We start from the raw sequence: 23,181 nt of genomic DNA, 5'->3' as shown, positions 1-23,181 counted from the left end.
AAAAGCTTTTGACTTAGTTATCTGTCTTTTGCAAACAAAGGAATCAATGGTCATCCATTCTCAATCCCATAATTCTCTTCATTACTTTGCATCCTAACTGCTGTTGGGCTTCACCCATGGAGACTCTCTACCCTGAACTCCTGAGGAGAAAGGAGTCTGTGCCCCAACAACCCTACAGCTCAGCCAGGGGCTCACGGGGCTCCTCCTGCACCCCCAGCATGAGGAACAGCACCCCACTGCTTCCCTGGCAAAGGCTGATCCCAATGGATGCTCCAAACCAGGCCCTGGCTTTGCAGCAGTGAAGCAACTGGCTTAGGTGTAACACACATCTTCAACGGATAAAAAAGAAAGACAATGAGGCTGTACTCTCCTGGGAGACCTTGGAGCATGTTTTGGCAAATAAAAGGACTACAAAAGGGCTGGAGGTGGACTTTGCACAAGGGCCTGACATGGGAGCAGCTTCACACTGAGAGAGGGGAGAGATCGGTGGGATATTGGGAAGAAATTCTTCCCTGTGAGCGTGGTGATGCCTTGCCACAGTCTGCACCATTCCTGGAAATGTCCAAGACCAGGTTAGGTGGCACTTGCAGCAACCTGGTCTAGCGGAAAATGTTCCTTGACCTGTCCCTGACCGGGGCTGAAACGAGATGATCTTTTAGGTCCCTTCCAGCCCCAGCCATTCCAAGGCTCCATTAATCTATGACTTCATGAGTCTGGAACCCACTGGTTACCAGGAGCGGAGTGGTGCGTTGCCTGGCAACGGGTGTTGTGATGAGGAGGGCCACCAGCAACCCGGTTCCAGTCCTGCAAGGGACAAGGAAGGAGGAAGGAGCCTGCTGGCTACTCATCCTTTTCCTTATCGCATTTGCTCATTGCTTCTATCACGCCTTTTGTTTAACCCATTTGTCACCAATTTTGCTCATCCCAGACAGGCCCAACTGGGCAGGAAGGCTTGTGACAAATCAGGGACAGAGTGTGTGCAGTCATGGCAACATCCCTGGACACACTCAGCCTCTCCCAGATGCTGGATCTCGCCATTGGGACACCCCAGAAGGGATCTGTTCACTTTGCAGCCTTGAGAAAACTGCTGCAGGCTGTGCTGGAGCACCTGGACGTGCAGTACCTGACAAGTGAGGAGCCATGGCCAGGCCAGCTGAGTGGCCCCTCACTTGCTGATGTGGCCACTTACATAAAACAGATGAAGAAAGAGATGGAAGACTATAAGAAACACACGTCCAAGGTAGAGGCTCTTCCCCGCCCCTGGGCACTCCCCCAGCAGACAGCCCCTCTCTGCTTCCTCACACAGCCGTGCTTGGCTCTGCCCTCACTTTCCTGGCAGAGCCGCTGGCAGGGGCTCTTTGCTGTCTGGATGGGCTTCAGTGCTCTGGCACTGAGCCCGGCTGGGGCAGGTGGCACTGGGACTCTCCCTGCTCACCTGGCTGTGCCATGGGCTGCCCGTGGCAGGGTAGGGCTCTTTGGGGTGTTGCTTCCCAGGCCATCACCTCTGACATCCCTGATTCTTGAACTGCTTTACAGGTTCTTCGCGAGGAATTTGGTGGGATAAAGGCAGAACTCTCCCGCATATCAGAGGACATGAAGAAGTTCAAAGAGGCACAGGTGTGTGGTTCTCAAGGTCATATTTCCAACATGTCTGAGACAGAGACTGTCTACAGACAAGTCTCTGACAATGCTTTCTCCTAGACCCTGATGGTTTCCCAGCATCAGGAGGAGATTGAAAAGTTAAAGGCTGGCCAGCGTCATGTGTCGGAGGAAATGAAGAAGGTCCTGATGTCGCGGGACCAGGTGAGCTGCTGCTGGGAGCAGGTTTTGGGTCTGAGACTGCAGCCCGTACCCTCTGCCCTGCTGGTTGGAAGCTCAGCACTCTTGGCCCTGCTAGATTCATGGACCGTGCTGCCTGCAGAGCCCTGCCAGCCTGGCTGAGCTTGGCCCTGCACTGTCCCTAGTGCTTGGCAAACCACAGCAGGGCTCGAGGGCTTGCGGGTCCCCACTGACCCTCCCAGAGGCTCACTGCCACCACTGCTCTCTCCTAGGACATGACTCTCATCCAGGATCTGCGTGAGGAGGTTGACAAGATAAAGACAACACAGCTCCTCATGGAAGGAGACATAAAGAAGCTTAAGGAGTCTCTTGCCTTAGTGAGCTGTTGGGTCATGTAATCTTTGGGCTCTCATGGGGAACTTCAATGTGGCTCCACAATCAGTTTTTGGTGTCAGGGCCTCAGGCCCAGGTGGAGGACCGTGGGGCTGCCCATGCAGCTAAAGGGCCCACACTCTGGGACAACATGATGGCTGGGCCCTGACTCTACTGTCACTGTCCTTTCCAGATGAAGAAGCTGGAGGAAGACCTTAAAAAGCTGAGGCAGGATATAGCCAAGTGGAAAGAAGAGAGCAGTAAGGAGATCTCTCAGCAAATTGAGTAAGAGGACAAGAGTGGGTTTCATACCCTGGGGGGCTGCAAGGGAGCCCAGATGGTCTGGCTGCATCCTGGTTTGTGGGCACAAGGTGCCCAGAAGCCCTGCAGGGGTAACCCTGCCCTTGCCCCCATCCCGCTGGCCAGGGCTTTGCGGCAGGAGACAAAGCGTGAGCTGCAGAAGATGGGAGAGCAGCAGGAGAGGAGGAATGCCATGCTGGAGCAGATGCTGAATGAGACATCCGACCAGCTGAATGAGCAGGTGAGGTCCTGGGGGAGCACTCCCACCACTCCTGGCACGGTCCTGTTGCAGCTCCATGCCACATCTTCCTGCTCTGTTGTGCTTTGCTGTAATCTTATGGGAGAGCCAAACTGCCCAAATTGGCCTGGACCAGTCAGTGGCATGGACAGTAATTAAAGCCTTGATGCAAATGTCCTCTTGACATGGTGGGCTCATGGCCACTGAGTCGTGTGTGTTTACCCCTGTGGAGCAGACAGACCCCCCCTTGGGTCAGCACCTTATGTTCTTTCATCCTGGGAGCAGGATCAGGAGCTGAGACAGCAAATGGAAGCCAAGTTTTTGGAGATCCAAAAAGACTTTGAGAAACTCAACTTTACATCAAAGAGCCTCCAAAAGGACTCTCAACAAAAGCAGAGGGATATTGAGGTGTGTGGCTGAAACTCACCCCATTTAGGGTCAGAGCATCCACCAGGAAGACTCCAGGTGGGGGACCACAAGGAATCTCCTGCTGACGACCTCCTCTCATCACTGTGCTTGTTCCAAGTGCATTTCCCCGATGTTTTCTGGGTACGGGGAGAGGGGTGTGCTCCCGGCTCCTGGGGTGTGCCTCAAGAGGCAGCTCCAACCTTGCTGTGTCATGAGTTCCTTTCTGTGCTGAAAGATGCTGTTCCAGTCTCTGGAGAAGCTGCAGAAGGAGAAGGCAGATCAGCAGGACATGCTGGCAGCAATGGACATGGTACAGTCTAGAGGGGCCTCTGTACCAGCCCAGGGGCTCCCGGGCAGGGTGACAAATGCCCCTTGCCCTTGGGGGATGGGGGGCAGAACTGGTGTGGGGAGGGAGAATTTCCTGAGCTCAGGGGGTCCCTCACCCTCCAGATGGTGGGACCAAGCTCACCAGGCTGACGGGGCAAATGGGGCCACAGCAGCCTGAAAGGGCCATGCTGGCCTGGGGGAAGCACTCCTCCCTCTCCCCTCACACACGCTGGCCCTGCCTGTCCTTCCTCATCCCTTTCCCCACCGCTCTCCTGCTCTTCCCTTCTGCTAGAAGGCGGACAAAGCTGCCTTGGGCAGCAAGGTCAATTGCAGCCAGTTTGAAGAGAACATGGAGGAGCTGGATGAGAGGATGGAGGAGTTGCAGAGCCAGATTTCAGGCCAGGAGCAGCACTGGAATAAGATGCAGCAGCAGTTCAGTGATTCAATGGAGGAGAAGGTGAGGGGTACCTCATCCCCACCTTGAGGAACTGGCACCTTTGGGACTTGGCAGCCTGAGGCAGCATCCCTCTGAGGATCCCCCTCCAGGCTTTTCCCGGGAGAGCTCCATGTCACCTCCTGGGGCAGCTGGCTGAGGCTGTGCACCTGTTCACAGCTGGATCGCCTGGAGCTGAAGACTTTCCGCAAACACCTGGAGGAGTCCTGGAACAGGAACATGGAGGCTCTCGAGAATAGGTTGAGGCGTGAAAACGCCGCTGGGATTAAGAAGTGAGTGTGATGGAGACACTGATGGCTTTGGGGACAGTGATGGTCCCATTCCCTCCAGCTCTCCCACACACTGCCCCTCTGGTCCCCTGCCACGGCACCAATTCTGCTGCTAAATGAACCTCAGAGATGCAGATGAAGCAGCTGCACCTTCTGCTTCCACCAGCAGCAGGTTGCACACAGGCAAGAAAGAACAAGGAGAGGGCACCTGCAGGACAGAGCCCTCCCAAAGCAAAATGGGGCTGTGGGTACAAAGGCTCCCAGAAGCCAGGCTGGGAGAGGGCAACTGCTCCTCCCAGGCAGGGCTGTGACACGCCGTGTCCCAGAGCTGGATCATGCCCTGCCCTCCTGCCACGCACACAGGGGACTTTGGTGCCCGAGAGGGGCTGCAAGCGCTGCAGGGGCTGCTTGGGATGGTGACATGGGTGCCTGTGGCCTTCCCCTGGCCTCAGCCAGCACCCTGGGGATGGGGAGAAAGAGGCTCAAGAGCCCACGGTTCAGCCTGCAAACGCCGTGACCCTGTGCCGTGAACTGCCCAGCGCCTGGCTGCTGCCCGCCAGCTGCTGCCTGTGTGCTGCAGGGCTGTGGCCCCAGGAGCTCAGCCAGCCCTCTTCCCTCACCCTCCTCAGGCAGCTGCCAGTGCCTTTCACGTGCCTGTCCTGTGACCGCATGCTCACCGTGCAGGTTCCTGGCCAGTGAGTAGCACCAGGGCATGGGGGCAGCGGGGCTGGCATGGGGGAGATGGGTGCCAGCAGTGACCCTGCTGGGCACAGGGGTGCCAGTGTCTGCTGGGGAGGGGCTGATGTGGGGAGCCCCCTCTGCAGCCCTGCCCATCAGCAGGGGCTGTGGGCACTCATCCCAAGGGCTACAGGCAGCGGGATGCCATGGGGTACAATCCCATGGGTTTGTGGGTGCCGCTTCTAACAGGAACAGGTTCTTGGTCCCCTGTCACACCCCTGTGACTCCTGCCCTCCCCAGGTATCCCGAGACACTGCCGTATTTGCAGCCAATGCCCCCCAGCAAGGAGCCACAGCACAGCCAAAGGTAAGGGCCCTGAGGACACATCCCTGGCTCCTGGGGTGCAGCGTAGCCCTGCCACAGCAAGGAGGGCTCTGCACCTGGGCTGGGGGAGAGGAGCCTGGTGGGGCTGGGCAGAGCCAGGGAGCAGAAGGCAGCTGTGGAGGGCCAGTGCTTGCCCCAGGCCTGGGGGGTATTGCATTCCTTGCCTTGCCTGCCCTGTCTCACCCACATCTCTGTCCCAAGGTTGCTGAAAGCACATCTGATGAGCTGTGTCTGTTTTCAATTTGAGCTCACGCTTGGTGGGGAGTTGTATGCCTCCTGTGAAAGGAGTTCCCAAAAACCAAGCTCTGCAGCAGGGACCGACCAGCTCCTGCCAGCTGGTGTCCTGTGCACAGGGACCTGCCATGGCCATGGCCAGCACACCTGGCCGTGGGGACAGAGCCAGCAGATCCAGCCGGGTGGATGGGCTGGGGGCTCCTGCAGCAGGTGGACAGGAGCTGGCAGGGACATGCCCCTGCAGGCAGCACTGCCAGTCCCCTCCCTGGCACAGCAGGGTGGTGCCCAGAGTGCCACAGGGCTGGGCACTGAGGATCCTCTGCCCCATCCCACAGGAGGCCAGTGGTCCGTGGCGGTGGCTCCCATGTGCCACCGAGCTCTGGGGACCATCAGAGCAGCAGTTTCAAACTGCCACCTGTTCAGGATTCTCCCCGTGCGAGTGCATTTCTGCAGGGACTCGTGACCCGCCCCAACAAGGTAGGGATGATGAAGGTGAGGACATGGCACGTGTACTGGGGGCGGGCCGGGCGATGCTGAGGATCCTGGGTGAATTTGTGCCTTCAGTTTCCTCGGGCACAGCTGCTTTGGAAGGGTTGCTAGGGAATGCTGGACTGGACCCTGCCTTTCAGCCAGCTGCTCTCTCCTTCCCAGCCCAGAGTGACCCAGCTGCTCGGCAGGGGTGGACACGTGCCGAGGGGCCGCAATGACCAGCTTCCTGTGGTGACCAGGACACTGGATGAGCCAGGTGTGGCCCTGTCAGGGCACGGGGAGCAGGGGGACAAGAGACTGGCTGTCTGCTGGGTCTGCACCTGCTCCCTGCGGGTCTCTGGCCAAGCAGGTGACCCTCCTGCTGCCCCGTTCTGAGCTGGCTGAGCTGACCCAGACGGGGCAGCCCCGGGGCCTGGGGGCTCAGCCTTGCCTCTCCCCCCAGGCCCTGCCACCTCTCGGCATCACCGGCCAGGCACAGCCCCCCGACACGTCTCCAGGGCACCAGGGCTCCTCCAGCCACTCCAGCCCCGGGAGACTTCGACAGCCCTCAAGTAGCTGGACAGGACTGGGAACCCAGTGCTCCACCAGGGACGTCGTCTCAGCAGAGAGTAAACTCTGGGACAATTGTTGTCTGAGAAATAATATTTTCATTGTATTACGTTAATAAAAAACCTTCTGAAAGACACACACAGCCTTTCCCCATTGCCTCTGAAAACACTGGGATAAATCAAAGTGTCCTACACTATTTTTACTATTAGTTATCAGGCATTACTTTATTCCCAGCTCTGGGGTACATAGGAATAGCTCCACTCAGAATGCACACCCACTCTCTAAATTTTTCACTATGTATTTTCAGCAAAACAAGTTAATGCTCATTGCCTGTAAATTACATATTTCTCTTCATTCATTAATCTCCTATCATCCATTTGTTATTGATTTCTCAGTTCTCATGCTGCTGCCAGATGAACAATTGCTTGCTCCTGGCGGGCTCCACACTATGCTCATTTTGCCAAGTCCATGGAACCACACCATCAAAAGCAGGATAAACTTTTACCAAGAGGGGAGTCAATCTACAGCCCATCGATCTAAGCTTTCACTAATTAAATACCCAGCCAGCTATACCAACTTTTCTCCTCATTTGCAAAGAAGCACCATTTCACCACATGGTCAGGTATGACTGTGGGTTCACCGACCACCCGAGACTGCCAAGGAGACTCCCAGGGCAGAAGAGTGCATGTGCTGAGGGGAGGGAATGTATAGTCATGTCTTGGGGGAAATTATTGTCCATATGTATGTTTCTTCTGAGAATAGTTATGAATATGATGACAAATACAGTATTTCAACAGGGGCTTTTCCTGTACACAGCATGTACTCTCTGTGCAGCCATCCCCCATACATCTGGCTTTGCAGTAAAGAATGCCTAATCCCTAATATGAAATTCAAGTCTTTATTTCTTTCTGGTTGTGATAACAATGTTAATTGGTCCACTTTTAATTTAATTAGTCCAGATATTGTTTTCAGTACATGAAGAGTGGAATTCTCCTTGTTCGTTTCTTCTTTACCTCTGGTTTCCACACCTTGTCCTCACACTCTACAAATTCTGTATTCCTGGTGTCCAGTTCTTAGCCCCATTTCTCTATCCCAATCTTTTTTCACTGAATCACGTCAAGTTCATTTAGCAAAACTTAAAAGTTCAGTTATTTTCCCAAATAATGTTCCACTAACAGCAGTTTGAATAAAATCTTGCTACATGCTTCAGTGGAAAACTGCACTGCTTATGATTAAGTGAAGCCATTATTAACAGAGTTAACGAAAACAAATAACTGGAATAGCGAATTAAAAAGTTATATCATTTCCAACAATTCCCCCTTTTGAAACTACTCTTAATTATTTCATTTAGGATTACTTCCATTAAATCATTGGATATTTAGAAAGACTTAAGACACTAAAATGCAATAATTCCTATTAAACTACTTAGTAAAACTTTTTGGCAAAACTTATACTATTTTAGATCCAGGGCCATTCAATTTTGCCAGCATTTTGTCTTGGGCTTGTTATTCTGGGGTTACATTTGAAAGGTCACACATTTTGGTACAGCAACTATTGGGATGCTTTTCTCTGCCAGCCCTTTAGCAGCTTTATCTGCCAGTCGGTTTCCTACACTAACTGATGTATTTCCTAATGGATGAGCTTTACAATGCATGAGAGCCACTTGGGCTGGTACCTGAACACTTTCTAGTAATTGTCTGGTAATGTCTCCACCTTTGACAGAGGATCCTTGTGCTGAAAGGAGCCCTCCTTTGTTCCAGAGAGCTCCGTGGGCAGGTACTGCTCCAAAGGCACGGTTAGCATTAGCCCATGTGTTCCCATTCTTCCCCTGAGACAATTCCAGGCTGCCATAGACTGAGCAGCTCAGCCCTGTGTGCAGAGGTGGTAAGAGGTAATGGGACGGCTTGGATTGGGCCCTACTGCACAGCCAAACTTCTGCTTTCCTTTGCTCACAAAGCTGCTCCCACCTGTGGACAATTGCGAGGCCGGATCTTCTACCAGAGGATCTCCTCTGCTGGAGTGAAGCTGCTCAGTCGTTGGAACACAGGCATGTTGTGAGGCTTCTTGACTTTCTGGTACAGATTCCAGGAACGTGGCTGGGTGCAAGGCAAAGGAGTTGTTTGCAGTTCCCCATCATCCTGCTCCAACAAGACAACTTGATACTTCAGCATTCGACTTGGGGGTCACCAGTGGCCTCCTTTGTGTTCTAGAACAGAGAGGACCAAGGGGGGAACATGAGCAGTCATTATCTGGCCCATGGTCCATTCGGGGCTTCTTGGATTAAAGCGCAGCTCCTGCTCCAAGTCAAAGGCAGTTAAGGGACATCCCTTAACTTACACTGTCCACTTGTTTGGAAAAATATCTTATGGCCCTTTTCCATGTGCATAACCTCTGAGCTAACACCCGTAGTGCAACACGTCAGTGCTCATGAACAATCTGCTCAAGAGGCTTGCTCAAGTCAGGTAATGCCTGTGCTGGGCTGGCATTAGAGCTCTCTTGGGGTCTCTGAAAGCCTCTGGCATTCTGGGGTCCACTGTAGCACCTCCTTGGTGTAGCACCTCCTTGGGCGATTCTCAGGGTCTCATATAAAGGTCTTACCCATAGGCCAGAATTAAAAATCCTGAGCCCACACCAACCACCCATTCCTAGAAATATTCCTAACTTGCAAACAGACCTTGGCTCTGGAGTTTCACAAATCCCCTCCACCCTTTTGGTTGCAAGGCTTTGCTGTCCCTGGGAAATGAGCCTCAGGTAGGTTTGGCATTAGGGCACTTCTTTGACACTTTGGGCCTTCTTCTTGGATACCCTGTAACTGGCTTGTCTCAGAATGTTCAGGAAACTTAAGAGTCATTTCAATGCATCCAGCATGAGTTCCATTAGCAATTAAAGTATCACCTGCATACTGCAGCAAAGGGGTATCTGCATTCTCCTTTTCCCATTCTGAAGTGACTGCCAGAGCCCTGGCCAGCTCTTAGAACTCCAGCACCCCACCAGCAATAGGGATCTGCCTGGGTATGGGGATTTACCAGAGACAGAACCTTTACAGCCACTTGCTCTAAGATGCCAGATAGAAGCCACATCAGGAACCAGGCAGAGGAGAAAGCTGTCTGTCTAGATGTTCCACAAGGAACAGCTTATTCCAGGAGAAAGGAGCTCACACAAAGTGCCCCAGGCACTCCTGTGCAAGGGGCTTTGTACAGATACAAATCAGGGGGTGGATACAAACAGCAAACCAATAGGGAATCCTCAGGGGAGGAGTGAGGGGATTACATCAAGCATCTGGGGCCAGTTGGGGTAGGAGGGTGGAGAGGATGGCTCACATGTGCAATGGGGCTTCCAGGAGTAGGGGGATTCCAAAGGGATGTTGCGAACAGGGATTGGCCTGAGAGTTAACGGGCAGAGAAGGTTCAGGAATAAGGGGCTCGGTTGCCTTGACAGGCAGGGAAAGAGCTGGAACAAGGGGTGGAGAATGACATGAGGGGCAGCTTTGAGGGAGGGTAAAACCCAGGAGTAAACCATCTCAGGGAGAACATGAGGGCACGAGGACAGAACGATGCACTTAAAAAGGAATCAATAAGATAAATTCAAAGCGCAACACCGTACCTCCAATTCTTTTGTCAATTGGTTTTTGTCTTGGGGTGTGTCGTGGGTTAAGACGGAAGTGAGTTTTTTGGGAGGTTGTGGTCAAACCAGTCAGTGCTTGGATTTGAATATTGGCACCTGGTTTGGCCACCGAAGGTATGGACTGCCTCTGAGAACACAGGGGGTTAAAAGCAAGAACTGCCAGGAGAACTCTCTCTTAGTTTCAGTCTGTAAAGGAGCTCAGAGCTCCCCTGCCCAGCCTGGGCTGGCTGGGGGAGGGAAGCCATGCGGCCGGGTGAGGTAGGCCGGAGCCTCGGGCAGAGGAGGGGAGTGAAGGCCTTGCAAGATGGAAGGGTGGAGGAGACTGAGAAGCATCGGGCCCCCCTCCTACCCCACGGGAGACAGAGAGAGAGAGAGCCAGTGCCTGTGCTGCCTTGGAATTCAGTATCATGGACTGGCAGCACGGCCGGCCAGAAGTGGGGGATGCGGCGAGAGAAGGTGCCCGGCAGCTGTGGGAGTTCTGGGCAGGCAGAGGCCCAGATTTTAACCCCTTTGTAAAATAATGGAAACCTTACAAATACTGATCCTCCTGAATGAGAATGAGAAGATAAAGGTGAAGTATGAAGAAATGGGCAAGTGTGAGGAAAGTTGGTGCATGTGAGAGATGTCAGAAGAGGTGAGAAGAATCCTAGGTGGGCAGAGATGATGGATTGGCCTTGAGCTGGACTCTTTCTTGTATGGCCATGGACAGACCCATGTTCTTCCTGTGACTCAGAGACTGTATTTAGGGGGAGGCAATGCCTTGGAGTCAAGAGTGAAGCAGTGGCGGGAACAGAGATGGCTGAGGAGGGTGTGGGATGCCCTCTGTCTCCAGGAGGGGAAGATCTCTGTTCATGAGGCCCCTCGGCCCCAGGGGTTTAAATCTGGGGGGGACTGGTGTCCTGAATTTGAGAGACTGCTGCTTTTGGAACTGAGTGGAGCATCCTTAAACGGGGAGCCCTAAAAGCAGTCCTGGCCCATGTGCAGTGGTGAGAGCACTGGACATGGAGGGAAGAAGTCACGAGGGCCGATGTTCTCTGGGTGGTGCCACGAGTGACACGGAAACACAAGAAGTTTCAATTGTGTTTCTGGGGGAAGCCTATGGTGCAAGGGGGGACTCCTCTCTCTCTGATGGATTTGAGGGTTGATTACTTGAGGGGTGATGATGGACTGATTATGTGAGAGATCGTGATGTGGTGGAAATCTATGGTGTTATTTCATTCTGTGGAGAAAATGGAGTGGAGGAGGAGGAGGAATGGATTTGGAGGGTTTTCATTCTTAGTTTTTTGTTTGTTCCTTTTTAGATGTTGTAATTAATAAAATTAGTTTCCTTTATTCCTGAGTTGGAGCCTGCTTTGCTCTGTTCCTGATCACATCTCACAGAAGCCACCAGAGAAAGTGTATATTCATGGAGGCACGGGCACTGTGGCAGAGTCAAACCATGACAGGGTGACAGCATGATACTGTGTCTCCTATTGTCTGCTTTATGCCCAGACATGGGTCCTGTAACTTTAAGCTAGGTCTGAGAGAGGGGTGCAAAGCCAGTGGAATTCTTTTGGTGTGGTTTTCCAACATCCTCCCCCAGGCTCCCTCAGCTGTGTTGTGCAGCACAGACAGAGGGAGTACATCTCGGCTTTCAGCTGGCTTCTTGTTTCTTTGACAATGGCAGAAGTTTTTCCAGGACTGTGGCTTCTTCTCCTGGAACGGTTTTTGCTTTTCCCTTGTCTGAAGCACCAGAACATCGCCGGCAGCCCTGTGCCTTGGCCCGCAGGGGAGGCCTTGGGATGCACATCCCGGCTCTGGACTCGGGAGGAGCCGAGCCACGCCTACAGAAAGAGCTCTGAATCCACCAGCCTACCCCACAATGAGAAGGCTTGAATATCTAACATTATTCATTCTTTTTCCCATGCCTGCCTGCACACTGTGTGTTAAATAAACAGCTTTTTTCACTTTCTTCCAAAAATTTCCTTGCTGTGGGAGGGAAGGCGTGCCAAAACCTGTTTTCTTTAGAGGAGATGTTTCCTCCTAACTTGTCTCAAATTGAGACATTTCTCAAATAATGTGGGGTGATTTTTGAACCCTGGAGGAAGAACAGTGCACCTCAATTGGTTTTCATGGCCCATCAAGGAACGTTCCAGAAACAAGAGTTGACTTTCAGTTTCAAGGGCAATGCAGAAAGAATCATCCTTAACATCCACAACAGTGGACTCATCAGTTTCCTTAACTGAGGTGAAGAGTGTATAAGGCCTTGCTGCCACTGGGTCTCACACCAGTCTCACACTATTTCCTTGACAGCTCTGACATCTTGTACTGGCCTGTGTTCCTTAGTGTGTGCTTCCTTTACTGGCAGGAGAGGAGTGCTATATTGTGACTCACATTCCCTTAGTGACCCATCTTCCAAAATTTAGCAATTCATTCTTCTAACCCTCTTCTACCTTCTAACTTCAAAGAATAATTGTTCTGCCTAACCAGTCTTCCATCAGGCTCCAACTGAATCCTTACTGGTTCCAGTGTCTTGATTTCCCTGGAATTCCATTGGTGCACACCAACACAGTGACAGTGTTTTCCCCCTCCTCCCACCAGGGATGTGCAGGAGGGAAATACTTGTCCAGCCTTCCCTGCTGAACATTCTGAGCATGCCCTCTCTCAGCCTCTTCCCCCACTTTTGCCATTACCACAATTCCTCCACCAGGAGTTAATAGTGTGTCTGAATGACCTTCCTATAATCCCAGGGCTCTTTGCCTTGAACTCACTGGATTAGGGCATCAGAGGATCTCCCGGAAAAATCTTTGGAGTGCACTGGAGTCCTCTCGATCCCATCAATCCATGGAGCAAAAGAAGGAGGAAAGTTCCACCTGGGTCATTAGCAACTGTCACCAAAACCAGGATAGATGAAATCCTCAAAGACTATCCTTTTAGTTTTGGCAAGTTGGGCGTTACTTTATTCTCCTCAGGACGAGTGGAGCGGATAGTTCGAGCCACACACATAGAAAAAGCTTTTGACTTAGTTATCTGTTCTTTGCAAACAAAGGAATCAATGGTCATCCATTCTCAATGCCATCATTCTCTTCATTACTCTGCATCCTAACTGCTGTTGGGCTTCACCCATGGAGACTCTCTACCCTGAACTCCTGAGGAGAAAGGAGTCTGTGCCCCAACAACCCTACAGCTCAGCCAGGGGCTCACGGGGCTCCTCCTGCACCCCCAGCATGAGGAACAGCACCCCACTGCTTCCCTGGCAAAGGCTGATCCCAATGGATGCTCCAAACCAGGCCCTGGCTTTGCAGCAGTGAAGCAACTGGCTTAGGTGTAACACACATCTTCAACGGATAAAAAAGAAAGACAATGAGGCTGTACTCTCCTGGAAGACCTTGGAGCATGTTTTGGCAAATAAAAGGACTACAAAAGGGCTGGAGGTGGACTTTGCACAAGGGCCTGACATGGGAACAGCTTCACACTGAGAGAGGGGAGAGATCGGTGGGATATTGGGAAGAAATTCTTCCCTGTGAGCGTGGTGATGCCTTGCCACAGTCTGCACCATTCCTGGAAATGTCCAAGACCAGGTTAGGTGGCACTTGCAGCAACCTGGTCTAGCGGAAAATGTTCCTTGACCTGTCCCTGACCGGGGCTGAAACGAGATGATCTTTTAGGTCCCTTCCAGCCCCAGCCATTCCAAGGCTCCATTAATCTATGACTTCATGAGTCTGGAACCCACTGGTTACCAGGAGCGGAGTGGTGCGTTGCCTGGCAACGGGTGTTGTGATGAGGAGGGCCACCAGCAACCCGGTTCCAGTCCTGCAAGGGACAAGGAGGGAGGAAGGAGCCTGCTGGCTACGCTACCTTTTCTTTATTGCTTTTGCTCATTGCTTCTATCACGCCTTTTGTTTAACCCATTTGTCACCAATTTTGCTCATCCCTGACAGACCCAACTAGGCAGGAAGGCTTGTGCCAAATCAGGGACAGTGTGTGTGCAGTCATGGCAACATCCCTGGACACACTCAGCCTCTCCCAGATGCTGGATCTCGCCATTGGGACACCCCAGAAGGGATCTGTTCACTTTGCAGCCTTGAGAAAACTGCTGCAGGCTGTGCTAGAGCACCTGGATGTGCAGTACCTGACAAGTGAGGAGCCATGGCCAGGCCAGCTGAGTGGCCCCTCACTTGCTGATGTGGCCACTTACATAAAACAGATGAAGAAAGAGATGGAAGACTATAAGAAACACACGTCCAAGGTAGAGGCTCTTCCCCGCCCCTGGGCACTCCCCCAGCAGACAGCCCCTCTCTGCTTCCTCACACAGCCGTGCTTGGCTCTGCCCTCACTGCCCTGGCAGAGCCGCTGGCAGGGGCTCTTTGCTGTCTGGATGGGCTTCAGTGCTCTGGCACTGAGCCCGGCTGGGGCAGGTGGCACTGGGACTCTCCCTGCTCACCTGGCTGTGCCATGGGCTGCCCGTGGCAGGGTAGGGCTCTTTGGGGTGTTGCTTCCCAGGCCATCACCTCTGACATCCCTGATTCTTGAACTGCTTTACAGGTTCTTCGCGAGGAATTTGGTGGGATAAAGGCAGAACTCTCCCGCATATCAGAGGACATGAAGAAGTTCCAGGAGAAACAGGTGTGTGGTTCTCAAGGTCATATTTCCAACATGTCTGAGACAGAGACTGTCTACAGACAAGTCTCTGACAATGCTTTCTCCTAGACCCTGATGGTTTCCCAGCATCAGGAGGAGATTGAAAAGTTAAAGGCTGGCCAGCGTCATGTGTCGGAGGAAATGAAGAGGGTCCTGATGTCGCGGGACCAGGTGAGCTGCTGCTGGGAGCAAGTTTTGGGTCTGAGACTGCAGCCCGTACCCTCTGCCCTGCTGGTTGGAAGCTCAGCACTCTTGGCCCTGCTAGATTCATGGACCGTGCTGCCTGCAGAGCCCTGCCAGCCTGGCTGAGCTTGGCCCTGCACTGTCCCTAGTGCTTGGCAAACCACAGCAGGGCTCGAGGGCTTGCGGGTCCCCACTGACTCTCCCAGAGGCTCACTGCCACCACTGCTCTCTCCTAGGACATGACTCTCATCCAGGATCTGCGCGAGGAGGTTGACAAGATAAAGACAACACAGCTCCTCATGGAAGGAGACATAAAGAAGCTTAAGGAGTCTCTTGCCTTAGTGAGCTGTTGGGTCATGTAATCTTTGGGCTCTCATGGGGAACTTCAATGTGGCTCCACAATCAGTTTTTGGTGTCAGGGCCTCAGGCCCAGGTGGAGGACCGTGGGGCTGCCCATGCAGCTAAAGGGCCCACACTCTGGGACAACATGATGGCTGGGCCCTGACTCTACTGTCACTGTCCTTTCCAGATGAAGAAGCTGGAGGAAGACCTTAAAAAGCTGAGGGAGGATATAGCCAAGTGGAAAGAAGAGAGCAGTAAGGAGATCTCTCAGCAAATTGAGTAAGAGGACAAGAGTGGGTTTCATACCCTGGGGGGCTGCAAGGGAGCCCAGATGGTCTGGCTGCATCCTGGTTTGTGGGCACAAGGTGCCCAGCAGCCCTGCAGGGGTAACCCTGCCCTTGCTCCCATCCCGCTGGCCAGGGCTTTGCGGCAGGAGACAAAGCGTGAGCTGCAGAAGATGGGAGAGCAGCAGGAGAGGAGGAATGCCATGCTGGAGCAGATGCTGAATGAGACAGCCGACCAGCTGAATGAGCAGGTGAGGTCCTGGGGGAGCACTCCCACCACTCCTGGCAGGGTCCTGTTGCAGCTCCATGCCACATCTTCCTGCTCTGTTGTGCTTTGCTGTAATCTTATGGGAGAGCCAAACTGCCCAAATTGGCCTGGACCAGTCAGTGGCATGGACAGTAATTAAAGCCTTGATGCAAATGTCCTCTTGACATGGTGGGCTCATGGCCACTGAGTCGTGTGTGTTTACCCCTGTGGAGCAGACAGACCCCCCCTTGGGTCAGCACCTTATGTTCTTTCATCCTGGGAGCAGGATCAGGAGCTGAGACAGCAAATGGAAGCCAAGTTTTTGGAGATCCAAAAAGACTTTGAGAAACTCAACTTTACATCAAAGAGCCTCCAAAAGGACTCTCAACAAAAGCAGAGGGATATTGAGGTGTGTGGCTGAAACTCACCCCATTTAGGGTCAGAGCATCCACCAGGAAGACTCCAGGTGGGGGACCACAAGGAATCTCCTGCTGACGACCTCCTCTCATCACTGTGCTTGTTCCAAGTGCATTTCCCCGATATTTTCTGGGTACGGGGAGAGGGGTGTGCTCCCGGCTCCTGGGGTGTGCCTCAAGAGGCAGCTCCAACCTTGCTGTGTCATGAGTTCCTTTCTGTGCTGAAAGATGCTGTTCCAGTCTCTGGAGAAGCTGCAGAAGGAGAAGGCAGATCAGCAGGACATGCTGGCAGCAATGGACATGGTACAGTCTAGAGGGGCCTCTGTACCAGCCCAGGGGCTCCCGGGCAGGGTGACAAATGCCCCTTGCCCTTGGGGGATGGGGGGCAGAACTGGTGTGGGGAGGGAGAATTTCCTGAGCTCAGGGGGTCCCTCACCCTCCAGATGGTGGGACCAAGCTCACCAGGCTGACGGGGCAAATGGGGCCACAGCAGCCTGAAAGGGCCATGCTGGCCTGGGGGAAGCACTCCTCCCTCTCCCCTCACACACGCTGGCCCTGCCTGTCCTTCCTCATCCCTTTCCCCACCGCTCTCCTGCTCTTCCCTTCTGCTAGAAGGCGGACAAAGCTGCCTTGGGCAGCAAGGTCAATTGCAGCCAGTTTGAAGAGAACATGGAGGAGCTGGATGAGAGGATGGAGGAGTTGCAGAGCCAGATTTCAGGCCAGGAGCAGCACTGGAATAAGATGCAGCAGCAGTTCAGTGATTCAATGGAGGAGAAGGTGAGGGGTACCTCATCCCCACCTTGAGGAACTGGCACCTTTGGGACTTGGCAGCCTGAGGCAGCATCCCTCTGAGGATCCCCCTCCAGGCTTTTCCCGGGAGAGCTCCATGTCACCTCCTGGGGCAGCTGGCTGAGGCTGTGCACCTGTTCACAGCTGGATCGCCTGGAGCTGAAGACTTTCCGCAAACACCTGGAGGAGTCCTGGAACAGGAACATGGAGGCTCTCGAGAATAGGTTGAGGCGTGAAAACGCCGCTGGGATTAAGAAGTGAGTGTGATGGAGACACTGATGGCTTTGGGGACAGTGATGGTCCCATTCCCTCCAGCTCTCCCACACACTGCCCCTCTGGTCCCCTGCCACGGCACCAATTCTGCTGCTAAACGAACCTCAGAGATGCAGATGAAGCAGCTGCATCTTCTGCTTCCACCAGCAGCAGGTTGCACACAGGCAAGGAAGAACAAGGAGAGGGCACCTGCAGGACAGAGCCCTCCCAAAGCAAAATGGGGCTGTGGGTGCAAAGGCTCCCAGAAGCCAGGCTGGGAGAGGGCAACTGCTCCTCCCAGGCAGGGCTGTGACACGCCGTGTCCCAGAGCTGGATCATGCCCTGCCCTCCTGCCATGCACACAGGGGACTTTGGTGCCCGAGAGGGGCTGCAAGCGCTGCAGGGGCTGCTTGGGATGGTGACATGGGTGCCTGTGGCCTTCCCCTGGCCTCAGCCAGCACCTTGGGGATGGGGAGAAAGAGGCTCAAGAGCCCACGGTTCAGCCTGCAAACGCCGTGACCCTGTGCCCAGTGCCTGGCTGCTGCCCGCCAGCTGCTGCCTGTGTGCTGCAGGGCTGTGGCCCCAGGAGCTCAGCCAGCCCTCTTCCCTCACCCTCCTCAGGCAGCTGCCAGTGCCTTTCACATGCCTGTCCTGTGACCGCATGCTCACCGTGCAGGTTCCTGGCCAGTGAGTAGCACCAGGGCATGGGGGCAGCGGGGCTGGCATGGGGGAGATGGGTGCCAGCAGTGACCCTGCTGGGCACAGGGGTGCCAGTGTCTGCTGGGGAGGGGCTGATGTGGGGAGCCCCCTCTGCAGCCCTGCCCATCAGCAGGGGCTGTGGGCACTCATCCCAAGGGCTACAGGCAGCGGGATGCCATGGGGTACAATCCCATGGGTTTGTGGGTGCCTCCTCTAACAGGAACAGGTTCTTGGTCCCCTGTCACACCCCTGTGACTCCTGCCCTCCCCAGGTATCCTGAGACACTGCCGTATTTGCAGCCAATGCCCCCCAGCAAGGAGCCACAGCACAGCCAAAGGTAAGGGCCCTGAGGACACATCCCTGGCTCCTGGGGTGCAGCGTAGCCCTGCCACAGCAAGGAGGACTCTGCACCTGGGCTGGGGCAGAGGAGCCTGGCGGGGCTGGGCAGAGCCGGGGAGCAGAAGGCAGCTGTGGAGGGCCAGTGCTTGCCCCAGGCCTGGGGGGTATTGCATTCCTTGCCTTGCCTGCCCTGTCTCACCCACATCTCTGTCCCAAGGTTGCTGAAAGCACATCTGATGAGCTGTGTCTGTTTTCAATTTGAGCTCACGCTTGGTGGGGAGTTGTATGCCTCCTGTGAAAGGAGTTCCCAAAAACCAAGCTCTGCAGCAGGGACCGACCAGCTCCTGCCAGCTGGTGTCCTGTGCACAGGGACCTGCCACGGCCATGGCCAGCACACCTGGCCGTGGGGACAGAGCCAGCAGATCCAGCCGGGTGGATGGGCTGGGGGCTCCTGCAGCAGGTGGACAGGAGCTGTCAGGGACAGGCCCCTGCAGGCAGCACTGCCAGTCCCCTCCCTGGCACAGCAGGGTGGTGCCCAGAGTGCCACAGGGCTGGGCACTGAGGATCCTCTGCCCCATCCCACAGGAGGCCAGTGGTCCGTGGCGGTGGCTCCCATGTGCCACAGAGCTCTGGAAACCATCAGAGCAGCAGTTTCAAACTGCCACCTGTTCAGGATTCTCCCCGTACGAGTGCATTTCTGCAGGGACTCGTGACCCGCCCCAACAAGGTAGGGATGATGAAGGTGAGGACATGGCACGTGTACTGGGGGCGGGCCGGGCGATGCTGAGGATCCTGGGTGAATTTGTGCCTTCAGTTTCCTCGGGCACAGCTGCTTTGGGAGGGTTGCTAGGGAATGCTGGACTGGACCCTGCCTTTCAGCCAGCTGCTCTCTCCTTCCCAGCCCAGAGTGACCCAGCTGCTCGGCAGGGGTGGACACGTGCCGAGGGGCCGCAATGACCAGCTTCCTGTGGTGACCAGGACACTGGATGAGCCAGGTGTGGCCCTGTCAGGGCACGGGGAGCAGGGGGACAAGAGACTGGCTGTCTGCTGGGTCTGCACCTGCTCCCTGCGGGTCTCTGGCCAAGCAGGTGACCCTCCTGCTGCCCCGTTCTGAGCTGGCTGAGCTGACCCAGACGGGGCAGCCCCGGGGCCTGGGGGCTCAGCCTTGCCTCTCCCCCCAGGCCCTGCCACCTCTCGGCATCACCGGCCAGGCACAGCCCCCCGACACGTCTCCAGGGCACCAGGGCTCCTCCAGCCACTCCAGCCCCGGGAGACTTCGACAGCCCTCAAGTAGCTGGACAGGACTGGGAACCCAGTGCTCCACCAGGGACGTCGTCTCAGCAGAGAGTAAACTCTGGGACAATTGTTGTCTGAGAAATAACATTTTCATTGTATTACGTTAATAAAAAACCTTCTGAAAGACACACACAGCCTTTCCCCATTGCCTCTGAAAACACTGGGATAAATCAAAGTGTCCTACACTATTTTTACTATTAGTTATCAGGCATTACTTTATTCCCAGCTCTGGGGTACATAGGAATAGCTCCACTCAGAATGCACACCCACTCTCTAAATTTTTCACTATGTATTTTCAGCAAAACAAGTTAATGCTCATTGCCTGTAAATTACATATTTCTCTTCATTCATTAATCTCCTATCATCCATTTGTTATTGATTTCTCAGTTCTCATGCTGCTGCCAGATGAACAATTGCTTGCTCCTGGCGGGCTCCACACTATGCTCATTTTGCCAAGTCCATGGAACCACACCATCAAAAGCAGGATAAACTTTTACCAAGAGGGGAGTCAATCTACAGCCCATCGATCTAAGCTTTCACTAATTAAATACCCAGCCAGCTATACCAACTTTTCTCCTCATTTGCAAAGAAGCACCATTTCACCACATGGTCAGGTATGACTGTGGGTTCACCGACCACCCGAGACTGCCAAGGAGACTCCCAGGGCAGAAGAGTGCATGTGCTGAGGGGAGGGAATGTATAGTCATGTCTTGGAGGAAATTATTGCCATATGTATGTTTCTTCTGAGAATAGTTATGAATATGATGACAAATACAGTATTTCAACAGGGGCTTTTCCTGTACACAGCATGTACTCTCTGTGCAGCCATCCCCCATACATCTGGCTTTGCAGTAAAGAATGCCTAATCCCTAATATGAAATTCAAGTCTTTATTTCTTTCTGGTTGTGATAACAATGTTAATTGGTCCACTTTTAATTTAATTAGTCCAGATATTGTTTTCAGTACATGAAGAGTGGAATTCTCCTTGTTCGTTTCTTCTTTACCTCTGGTTTCCACACCTTGTCCTCACACTCTACAAATTCTGTATTCCTGGTGTCCAGTTCTTAGCCCCATTTCTCTATCCCAATCTTTTTTCACTGAATCACGTCAAGTTCATTTAGCAAAACTTAAAAGTTCAGTTATTTTCCCAAATAATGTTCCACTAACAGCAGTTTGAATAAAATCTTGCTACATGCTTCAGTGGAAAACTGCACTGCTTATGATTAAGTGAAGCCATTATTAACAGAGTTAACGAAAACAAATAACTGGAATAGCGAATTAAAAAGTTATATCATTTCCAACAATTCCCCCTTTTGAAACTACTCTTAATTATTTCATTTAGGATTACTTCCATTAAATCATTGGATATTTAGAAAGACTTAAGACACTAAAATGCAATAATTCCTATTAAACTACTTAGTAAAACTTTTTGGCAAAACTTATACTATTTTAGATCCAGGGCCATTCAATTTTGCCAGCATTTTGTCTTGGGCTTGTTATTCTGGGGTTACATTTGAAAGGTCACACATTTTGGTACAGCAACTATTGGGATGCTTTTCTCTGCCAGCCCTTTAGCAGCTTTATCTGCCAGTCGGTTTCCTACACTAACTGATGTATTTCCTAATGGATGAGCTTTACAATGCATGAGAGCCACTTGGGCTGGTACCTGAACACTTTCTAGTAATTGTCTGGTAATGTCTCCACCTTTGACAGAGGATCCTTGTGCTGAACGGAGCCCTCCTTTGTTCCAGAGAGCTCCGTGGGCAGGTACTGCTCCAAAGGCACGGTTAGCATTAGCCCATGTGTTCCCATTCTTCCCCTGAGACAATTCCAGGCTGCCATAGACTGAGCAGCTCAGCCCTGTGTGCAGAGGTGGTAAGAGGTAATGGGACGGCTTGGATTGGGCCCTACTGCACAGCCAAACTTCTGCTTTCCTTTGCTCACAAAGCTGCTCCCACCTGTGGACAATTCCCAGGCCGGATCTTCTACCAGAGGATCTCCTCTGCTGGAGTGAAGCTGCTCAGTCGTTGGAACACAGGCATGTTGTGAGGCTTCTTGACTTTCTGGTACAGATTCCAGGAACGTGGCTGGGTGCAAGGCAAAGGAGTTGTTTGCAGTTCCCCATCATCCTGCTCCAACAAGACAACTTGATACTTCAGCATTCGACTTGGGGGTCACCAGTGGCCTCCTTTGTGTTCTAGAACAGAGAGGACCAAGGGGGGAACATGAGCAGTCATTATCTGGCCCATGGTCCATTCGGGGCTTCTTGGATTAAAGCGCAGCTCCTGCTCCAAGTCAAAGGCAGTTAAGGGACATCCCTTAACTTACACTGTCCACTTGTTTGGAAAAATATCTTATGGCCCTTTTCCATGTGCATAACCTCTGAGCTAACACCCGTAGTGCATCACGTCAGTGCTCATGAACAATCTGCTCAAGAGGCTTGCTCAAGTCAGGTAATGCCTGTGCTGGGCTGGCATTAGAGCTCTCTTGGGGTCTCTGAAAGCCTCAGGCATTCTGGGGTCCACTGTAGCACCTCCTTGGTGTAGCACCTCCTTGGGCGATTCTCAGGGTCTCATATAAAGGTCTTACCCATAGGCCAGAATTAAAAATCCTGAGCCCACACCAACCACCCATTCCTAGAAATATTCCTAACTTGCAAACAGACCTTGGCTCTGGAGTTTCACAAATCCCCTCCACCCTTTTGGTTGCAAGGCTTTGCTATCCCTGGGAAATGAGCCTCAGGTAGGTTTGGCATTAGGGCACTTCTTTGACACTTTGGGCCTTCTTCTTGGATACCCTGTAACTGGCTTGTCTCAGAATGTTCAGGAAACTTAAGAGTCATTTCAATGCATCCAGCTTGAGTTCCATTAGCAATTAAAGTATCACCTGCATACTGCAGCAAAGGGGTATCTTCATTCTCCTTTTCCCATTCTGAAGTGACTGCCAGAGCCCTGGCCAGCTCTTAGAACTCCAGCACCCCACCAGCAATAGGGATCTGCCTGGGTATGGGGATTTACCAGAGACAGAACCTTTACAGCCACTTGCTCTAAGATGCCAGGTAGAAGCCACATCAGGAACCAGGCAGAGGAGAAAGCTGTCTGTCTAGATGTTCCACAAGGAACAGCTTATTCCAGGTGAAAGGAGCTCACACAAAGAGCCCCAGGCACTCCTGTGCAAGGGGCTTTGTACAGATACAAATCAGGGGGTGGATACAAACAGCAAACCAATAGGGAATCCTCAGGGGAGGAGTGAGGGGATTACATCAAGCATCTGGGGCCAGTTGGGGTAGGAGGGTGCAGAGGATGGCTCACATGCGCCAATGGGGCTTCCAGGAGTAGGGGGATTCCAAAGGGTTGTTGTGAACAGGGATTGGCCCGAGAGTTAAGGGGCAGAGAAGGTTCAGGAATAAGGGGCTCAGTTGCCTTGACAGGCAAGGAAAGAGCTGGAACAAGGGGTGGAGAATGACATGAGGGGCAGCTTTGAGGGAGGGTAAAACCCAGGAGTAAACCATCTCAGGGAGAACATGAGGGCACGAGGACAGAACGATGCACTTAAAAAGGAATCAATAAGATAAATTCAAAGCGCAACACCGTACCTCCAATTCTTTTG

At 53.0% G+C, this 23,181-nt stretch overlaps 1 protein-coding gene across 1 annotated transcript in view; it reads left to right on the top strand.

The window, feature by feature from the left end:
* The window catches only part of LOC135283898 (polyamine-modulated factor 1-binding protein 1-like), a 39,937-nt gene extending 37,497 nt beyond the window's left edge, over positions 1 to 2,440 (top strand). Inside the window, exons 21-24 of the mRNA XM_064395047.1 lie at positions 1,537 to 1,617; positions 1,702 to 1,803; positions 2,052 to 2,156; positions 2,345 to 2,440. Coding sequence (XP_064251117.1) covers positions 1,537 to 1,617; positions 1,702 to 1,803; positions 2,052 to 2,156; positions 2,345 to 2,440 — 384 coding nt within the window. The remainder of the gene's footprint in view (positions 1 to 1,536; positions 1,618 to 1,701; positions 1,804 to 2,051; positions 2,157 to 2,344) is intronic.
* The last annotated feature ends 20,741 nt before the right edge of the window (positions 2,441 to 23,181 follow it).

The sequence above is a fragment of the Passer domesticus genome, chromosome 19, assembly GCF_036417665.1.
Source record: "Passer domesticus isolate bPasDom1 chromosome 19, bPasDom1.hap1, whole genome shotgun sequence".
Classification (NCBI taxonomy): Eukaryota; Metazoa; Chordata; class Aves; order Passeriformes; family Passeridae; genus Passer; species Passer domesticus.
This window is presented reverse-complemented; position numbering and strand designations above follow the sequence as displayed.